Below are 8,076 nucleotides of genomic sequence, written 5' to 3'. Positions count from 1 at the left end.
CGTCCTCCCCCGTCCCCAGGCCTCCATTCTGTGCCACGTCTGCCAAATGCCTGGTGCTTCTGATGACGCGCAGCACAAAGCAAAGCCTTAACTGGGGGGCCACACACCTCACTTCTGCTTTGTTTGGCTTTGCTTAGCTTCAGTTCTGTCGGTCAGGGGAGACGACGCCCCAGGAGGGGGCGGAAATGCGGGCGCGTCGCCGCTAGGTGGTCTTTGGGAGGGTCTGACAGACGCGGCGTGGCTGGCGAGAAGGCTCCAGGCCAGGGTTCCGGGGCCGGGGTCTCACTCCGGAGTGTTGTTTCCGCAGGTGGACAGCGACACCATATGGAACGAGGTGCACTCGTCGGGGGCCGCCCGCCTGGCCGTGGGCTGCGTGGTGGAGCTGGTGTTCAGAGTGGCCACAGGGGAGCTGAAGGTCAGTGGGGACGCGGCACAGGTGGCTCCTGGAAGGGGCCCTGCCAGGAGATCTCAGGGGCGGGGAAGGGTCGGCCACCACGACATCCCCTGTGGATAGGTGGGAGGTGACCGGGCAGGAGCACGGCTGCCGTCCGGGCAGAAAGAGTGGACCCTGTTCTGTCACTCACTGTCGAGTCAAAAGGACACGTCCCACACCTGTGAAAGCCGTTCAGGTTCCCAGCCATTTGGGTCTCCCGAGCACCTTACACTCTGGAAAGTGACCGAAGCGCGGACGATCCTTCCTGTCAGCATGGGCCACGTCGGCGCTTGCAGCTGAGAAACTGAAAACGGTTGTGAATTAGAACAGCGATCGGCCGCGTCCCACGGCTGCTCCCGCGTGGTCTCCGGCGGCCGGTTAGTCGAAGCGCGTGAGGAACGCCCGCCCCGCACAGCCGCGGGGCCGGGGAAGCGACAGCCCTTCCGGATCATCGTGGGTGTTCTCACCGGGCGCCGCACCAGAACTCGGCACCGGCCACGCAGGGCCCGTCCAGGCATGAGGGTTCGTGGGCCTTCCAGGTCCCGGCACGGTCCATCCTGCCGTCGCTGGCCTTTGAGCGCTGGTGTCACCACCTTCGTCGGAGCGGCGTGCATGTGCTGGGAAGGGCCGCGAGCTCACCCGCAAGCCCAGACCACGTCGCTGGCCGCCACTCCTGTCGGGTTTCCCTTGAGGGGACCGGCCTGCCTTGTGCATCTTTGAGAAAGGTCTCCTGTCTCTCCAAGTTGGAGCAGCCGTCTGTCCGGCGTTCATTCTGAGGAAAACAGTTGGGTGAAGACGGCCCGGTCCACGGCCGGCAGAACCGCGTGGGCAGCTCCCGTGTCTTCCCACGGCGCCACAGGGTCGCGATCTGACGCTGCTGCAGTGGGCCTTTCTCCGTGGAGCCGTCGCCTCCCTGCAGACGTGGTCCGCCCGCTGCATGCTCGTGGCTTTCCGGGCCACCGTCCGGCCCCGCAGCTCCTTCCCCCCCCCCGCCCCCCGCCAGTGGCTGGCACGCGGGCCTGGGGCTGTCACGACCAGCTCTGCTGCACAGTGACTGTGTGGGAGTGTGGGGGCGGGGCTCCCATGTCAGCACGTCGCTTGCTCTGTCCGCTGGGCTGCTGTCTGTGGCAGGCCACACACCACTGCCCGCAGCCCGGTCGCGGGTGCTCATCTGGCCCTCGGGGCTGCTACAGATCTTGGCCGAACAGCTTCCTCTTGCTGATGACGCCGGGAGAAGCCCATTGAGACTGTTTTCCTACAGCAGCTGCAGAGCACTGTGTTCTTTAAGGCGTCGGTGGCCGGGCAGTTCCAGCGGGACGTGGGCCCGTGGCCCCCTCCAGCCTCCGAGACAGTCCCCGGCGTGGGCAGCTGGCTTGTTTCTGCGTTGCCCACTCCGCTGGGCACTGGACTGCAGTGGTGACGGATCTTCACACAAAGGCCAACGTGGGGCAGGGTGTCTGCCCTTTGGTTTCGTCTGTACCCAGGGTCCCCGGCAAGTCGTCCGGCTGCTTCCTGGGGAGACTGTCTGGCTCTGAGGCATCCGGGTGCCTCTTCCACGCCCCTCCAGGCTCCTGCGCGAGTAGGCACAGCGCCTCGCCAGCAGGCCGTCAGATACAGGGGCACACGCACCTGCGTCCCTGGCAGCTAGTAGACCACTTTGAAAGAAGGGACCCCACAGCCCTGGGACGCTGGCAGCCAGCCCGTGTTCGAGCCCGTGTCTGTTGCCCCAGGACGCGGTGTGGAACGTGTCCGCGCGTGTGCCCCGAGCCCTCTAACGGTTCCGTCTGCTGGTTCCCTCCCTGACACGAAACCAATCTCTCCTTGTGTCCCCCACCTGTCTGGCGTCCTGTGTAGAATGGCTTTGCCGTGGTCCGCCCGCCGGGACATCACGCGGAGGAGAGCACGCCCATGTAAGTGTACGCGTCGGGGGGGGGGGTGCTTGTGCCTGGCCGCCCCGAGGGCTGGGCTGGCGCTCAGGGGAAAGAATAACCCATTTGCCGACCCTCCCGTGGCGTGGCAGGTGCTGGGCGTGCCTGCGGTCCCTGAGGGTCCCCCATCTGGCACGGAAGCCAACCGTGCAGAGGCTGCCCTCGGCATGGGCCGCAATGAGAAGGAGGAAGGGGAGGAGTTTGCAGACGTTGGGGGGCGGTCGGAGGCTTCCGGTTGTGGACCCTGAAATGTCACCGGGCGAGTCCTGCAGCCTGCATTCTGGAGCACTCGGCCACACCCGCAGCCTGTTTCCAGGTGTGGCCTCTTAGCCGGCCTGCTTGCCCTTTGGTGCTAATGAGGCTGATGTCCCAAGGCCGTGGCCAGGTGACCAGCTCCCCAGACTCTACTTGGGGTTCTGGATCCCCTGACTACACACATCTGTGTGTCGCGTGTGTGGCGTGTGGATCGTCCCCTGTCCACCGTATTTGTGGGGAACTAGCGACAGGTGCAGCTCACATGGGACACGGTCACGTGGACAGATTCTCGGCCTGGCAGCTGTGTGCCGAGTGCCTTTGCAGCCTGGGGCGAGTTCACTGTGCCATCTTGTGGGGCCTAGCAAGCCACCCCAGCAAACACAGTGGGCACCCTGGGCCAGGGAGACAGGATGGGCACCCGCGCTGCCAGGTATAGCAGGTGGTGCCTTGCAGGTCGGGTCGCGATTTGTCAGATGACAGAGTGAGGCAGGAAGTGCAGAACGGGGTGGCAGTGCTGGAGCCGGTCCCCCGCCAGCTGGGTCGACACAGGACCACAGGCGGCCCCCGTGCCCCAGAGCGGCCCTCTGCCATTCCATCTGGGAGGGGGGCATCGTGGCAGAGTTTCCAGACCGGCTGGGTAGATGTGACTATCACCTCTAAGCAAGGATGCGGGTGGCTGTCCGCGGCCTAACCCAGGAACCGTTCGGCCACCCCGTGAGCCAGCACACTGAGTCACCTGGGAGCAGACTCGTTTCGTTTCTCTGAAGCATTTTCTGGTTTGAAGCTACGTCGTGGGGTGTTCGGAGTGGTCATCCCAGTGGCCAGCGTGGCGTGCTAAGGGGTGTCTGCACATCCCGGGGACGGGGGGCTGCCCGAAACCAAACAGCCAGGCCTCAGCCCTGTGGGAATTCCAGCAGAGGCGAATCAGATGAGATTTTTATTTTGACTTGAATAGCTTTGTTTTTCTCATTCTTGTGAATAAGACTGTAGAATTAGCATTTAACCACGGGGAGTGACTCTGTCATTGTCCTATGTCTTAGAATAGGAAAGGATGGGCGGGAAACAATCGAAATAGGTCGCTTCTGCGTTCCGTGGGCTGCAGCGTCTCCTGAGAGGCTGGTAACGGGGGTGTCGGCACAGAGCGAAGAGGGCTTTCTCGTCCGGGGCTCTGCAGGAAGCTGTGTGCGCGTGCGCGTGCGCACCTGCCATCAGCATCCAGACTGCTGGCGGGAGGCTGTGCATTAACCACGCTCCCGTGGCGGCCGTGGGCTCTAGATGTCCCTAGCGCAAGTTGAAAAGCCGGTCCCCACCGTGTTTCTCTCCGATTCTCCCGCTTCTTGTCCACAGGGGCTTCTGCTACTTCAATTCCGTGGCCATCGCAGCCAAGCTCCTCCAGCAGAGGCTGAGCGTGAGCAAGATGCTCATCGTGGACTGGGTAAGCGGGCGGTGTCCTGGGCACAGGGAGAAGGCGCGTTTCTGCCTCCATAAGCGTTCGCATGTGGGGATCTCAGCTCTCTAGAAACTACCCCAAAGGTGCAGAAAACAAAGCCACGCCTGTCACGAGTCTGTTTCGCAGCTTCAATCAGGCGACCGGCCAATACCTGGTTCCTGAAACGCCTAGCATGTGCCCGCGGGTGTGGGTGACCCTTGGCCCAGCTTCACCGGGAGGCAGGTCCCGGGACAGATGGCGTGGCCTTGATCGCGGCCACCCCCTTCCCTAGGCGAACGCGCGGCTTTGCTCGGCTGTCACTCCTGATGACAGCGCCCTCCCCGTCTCTGCACGGGTGTCCCGGCATGTGCTGGTCTCGCCTGCTCCCCATGTCCCGTAGGCAGTGCCACCTCTCAGCCCCTCACAGCCCCAAAAGGCTGGCTGGTTAAAACTCTGAGTCCTGAACTCCACAAACAGGTGCGGAGCTCTTATGCCGGGGCGGGGCCGTTCAAGGAGTCCGTTCCTCTCAGGCCGTGCATAGAGCAGGCCCCCACCCGGCCGAGCGTGGCCTCCCCCGCATCCTGCTTTAGCATGTGGGCGTTGTGGTCAGAAGGGCTCTGTCGGATTAGTTGGGGACCTGGGGCCACAGCGCTCTGTGTGCACCTGTCACTCAGCCCCGTGGGGTGGTCTCCCACGTACCTCAGCGTCACCTCACACGTGCTCAGGAATGAGCAGCCGTGGCAGGGGGTGTGGAGGAGGCAGCCCGCCTCTCACAGACCCACGGGGCCCGTGAGCGATGACACGGCTGTGCCTGGGATGCCCCGCCTCCAGGCAGGGCTGAACCCCTGCCCTCCTCGGCAGAGATCCCTGTGGCCCCGGGCCGCCGCCTCCTGGTCCCCGGCCCCTCGGACCTCCCTGGGGACGGGCGGCCTGGCGGGTGCTCAGTGACGGCACCTCCCTGCTGTCAGGATGTGCACCACGGCAACGGGACCCAGCAGGCCTTCTACAGCGACCCGAGCGTCCTGTACATCTCCCTGCATCGCTACGACGACGGCAACTTCTTCCCGGGCAGCGGCGCCCCCGACGAGGTGAGGCCTGCGGCTGGGCTCCGGGGGCTCGGCGGGCGCGGGGCGGGCGCGGGGCACGTGCCAGGCAGAGGCCGGGGCTCCGCCACAGACAAGTGCGCCCGCCACTGGGTCACACCCCAGAAGGCGGCTGGGACGGGCAGCCTCGTGTGCAGACGTCACCTGGTTGTCCTCTCCGGCCTATGCCACTCGGCACAGCTGCAGGTCACCACGTGCTGCGGGCAGCCCCCAGGGCGAGGGACAAGGGCCGCCCCGCAGCCGCCCCAGGCCAGCCGGGCGGAGCCCCGTGTTCTATGAGGGCGAGGACGCTCTGTGGTTGGCGCCTGGGGCCCAGCACACAGGCTCCGCCATGGGGCCACCGGCTCAGGCCTCCATCACACCCCCAGTCGAGGGTCTGTGACATGTGCTCGCTCTCTCATTCGTATAGGTGGGCGCAGGGCCAGGCGTGGGCTTCAACGTCAACATGGCTTTCACTGGTGGCCTCGACCCCCCGATGGGGGACGTGGAGTACCTGGCGGCCTTCCGGTGAGTGTCCCGGGTCCCGCCCCGCGTGCCCGACTGCTGTCCTTCCCCCCTCACCTTTTTGAGGTGCCAGACCCATGCGGGGGAGGCTGGGCCATCCCGGGGTGCGCCTGGCAGGGGTGGATGTCTCTGGCCCTTCGCTTGGAGGCGTGGTGCTCCAGGGGCTGCCTCGCCAGTCCTCCTTCCGGCCTCAGGCGGCTCCTCAGAGGCTGCCTCCCGACCTTGGTCGCAGTGCTCCAGTCCGTGCCGAGTCCCGAGTCCCCGCCGGGCCCCGACCGTAGGACAGCGGCAGAGACCAGGGCGGGGAGCCGGGAGCTGGGCCACCGGCACTGGGGCCCAGGGTCGTGCAGTCTCTGGTGGTGCTTCCAGCAGACCTTCGGTGAGGTGATGGCGCGCATCCCTCCTGTGCTGGTGCTCGGGAGGGCCCCCCACGCACCCCACTTCTTTTGCGTCCCTCCGAGCCGTGAGGATATAGCTGCAGGGTGATTTTCTTAAATTCAGTATTGGCTTCTGTCACCAAACGGTCATTTCTACTTTGATTTGGGTCAGACCAAAGTAATTGCTGCCACCAAGTCTGGACGCTCTGGGGCACGGGTATCCTTGTTCCTTCAACTGGCGGTTTTGACCTTCCCGGCGGAATCGGCCCTGGGAAACAGGGCCCCTGGGTGCTGGCAAGGAGGAGAGTGCTGTTGAGGGCCGTAGCCCGACCAGCCCCCAGCTCCCATTGGAAAACGCCAGCGATGCCCCAGAGCCCGAGCCCGCAGAGGCCGTGGCTTCCTGACTTCCCGCTTCATCTCACACGGCGCATGCGTGCAGGCGCGCGCGTGTGTGAGGTGCACGTGTCTTCGGACACGTGTGCACGTGGGCATGTGTTTGTCGGTGTGCACACGGGACTGCGCGTGTGGGTGTGTCTGCAAACGTGAGTGTGTCTGCACACACAGGTGTGTGCACGTGGACACATCTGTCAGGGTTTTGCTGAGGGTTCTGTCTTGCGCTCTGAGGAGTCCCTGTGTCGGTCATGTGACCCCTTGCAGCATGTGCTCACTCACCTCAAGACGGAGTCCTCACCCGCAGAGTCAGGGTGCCTCGGTGATGGCGAGGCCGTGGGCCATCTGCGCAAGCAAGGAGACCGGCCCGTGCCAGCCCCCTTCGGGTCCCCCCTGAACCTCTCTCCTGACCTTGCTGGTTTAATGCCGCTGCTTCTTACTCGATCAGATGTGATTTTGGTGATCGCCTTGCCCGTTGAAGGGAGGACTCCCCCAAACACACAGCATCTGGAAAGTCACTGATGTACACGGTTAAATAGCAGCTTCGTGAAACCCGAACCCCCTCAGCATCCCCACTGGGGGAGCTGTCGCTGCTCATGTGTGACGCGGAAGGGTGCTGGGCACCACCTTGTCACCTCCCTCCCAGGAACCAGCCCTCTTAGGAGGCTCCTTTGGAAGTGCCAGCGTCCAGATGCCACTATGAGAAGCGTGAACATTGCCCGAGGCTTGGTGCCACCTGCGGGACCAAGGGGCCCAGCATGGCCAGATTCTGGGCGGGTGGAGAAGGCAGCGCCGTGTAAGCCGGAGTCCAGGTGGTAGGAGCCGCATCTGTCATCGTCCAGGTCGCGTCTTCTGGCTCTGGCTGGGTTGGCCCTTGTGGGTCCAGTGCCCCAGGTGGTGTGGTCCTGGGGTGCAGATCCCTGAACCTTGTTTGGGGGGCTGGGGTCGTCCTCCCCCCGACCCTGCACCCCGGCCTTTAAGATGAACCCTTCACTCAGCTGCTGCTGACATCCTGTTTTAATCTCCTGCCAAGTGTGTACATGATGATACCTTATCAAATGCGCTTTTTAAAGCTTAAATCGCTTCTTTGAAAAGGAAAATTGTTCCAGGATTTTTTTTTTTAATATTGATTTTAATGTAAAAGAGCACTTTGAAGTTTATAATTTATGGTTCCCTGGGCATCGATCGCATAGGGGAAGAAGGGTCAGGATCTGTTTTCCCCTTCCTTCCACGCTCCTCCCCCTTTTGCTGGGCCCCGGGGGGACAATGTGGGCCTTAAAGGGAGCACCTCGTTTCGCAGACCTGCTGCTGCCACGTCGCATTTCAGGAGATCAAGCCTGAGATGAAGAAGAGATAAGAAAATTGCCCCTAATGAAACCCAGAAGCAGGCACTTTCTCCTCGGCTGGCAGGCGCATCAGGAAAGGGGGCTTAATTCAAACCAGGGGCCCGGGCCTTTGAAGTTGGCTGAGGCCCCTCTGCTGGAGGGTGCCGGCGCGTTCCTTAACCCCTCGCTTACCTGCGCCTGGCGACCAAGCGGGTCCACCTGTCAGCTGCAAGGAGATGAACTTGGGGTCCTTCGTGCTTTGAAATCGTAGGATCTAAGTGTTACAGAGTTTATCGAAGATGTCAGTGGGCCTGCATACCCTCAGGCGGCAG

General features: G+C 63.3%; 1 protein-coding gene across 1 annotated transcript in view; it reads left to right on the top strand.

Annotated features, from left to right (window-relative positions):
• Nucleotides 1–8,076, top strand: part of LOC105305213 (histone deacetylase 4) — a 211,788-nt gene that overhangs the window by 196,720 nt on the left and 6,992 nt on the right. The window contains exons 16-20 of the mRNA XM_023523003.1: nt 308–415; nt 2,288–2,343; nt 3,964–4,051; nt 5,014–5,133; nt 5,558–5,655. Coding sequence (XP_023378771.1) covers nt 308–415; nt 2,288–2,343; nt 3,964–4,051; nt 5,014–5,133; nt 5,558–5,655 — 470 coding nt within the window. The remainder of the gene's footprint in view (nt 1–307; nt 416–2,287; nt 2,344–3,963; nt 4,052–5,013; nt 5,134–5,557; nt 5,656–8,076) is intronic.

This window comes from Pteropus vampyrus, unplaced genomic scaffold (assembly GCF_000151845.1).
Source record: "Pteropus vampyrus isolate Shadow unplaced genomic scaffold, Pvam_2.0 Scaffold369, whole genome shotgun sequence".
Classification (NCBI taxonomy): Eukaryota; Metazoa; Chordata; class Mammalia; order Chiroptera; family Pteropodidae; genus Pteropus; species Pteropus vampyrus.
Note: the sequence above shows the minus strand (reverse complement) of the source record. Positions and strands in the feature narration are given on the sequence as shown.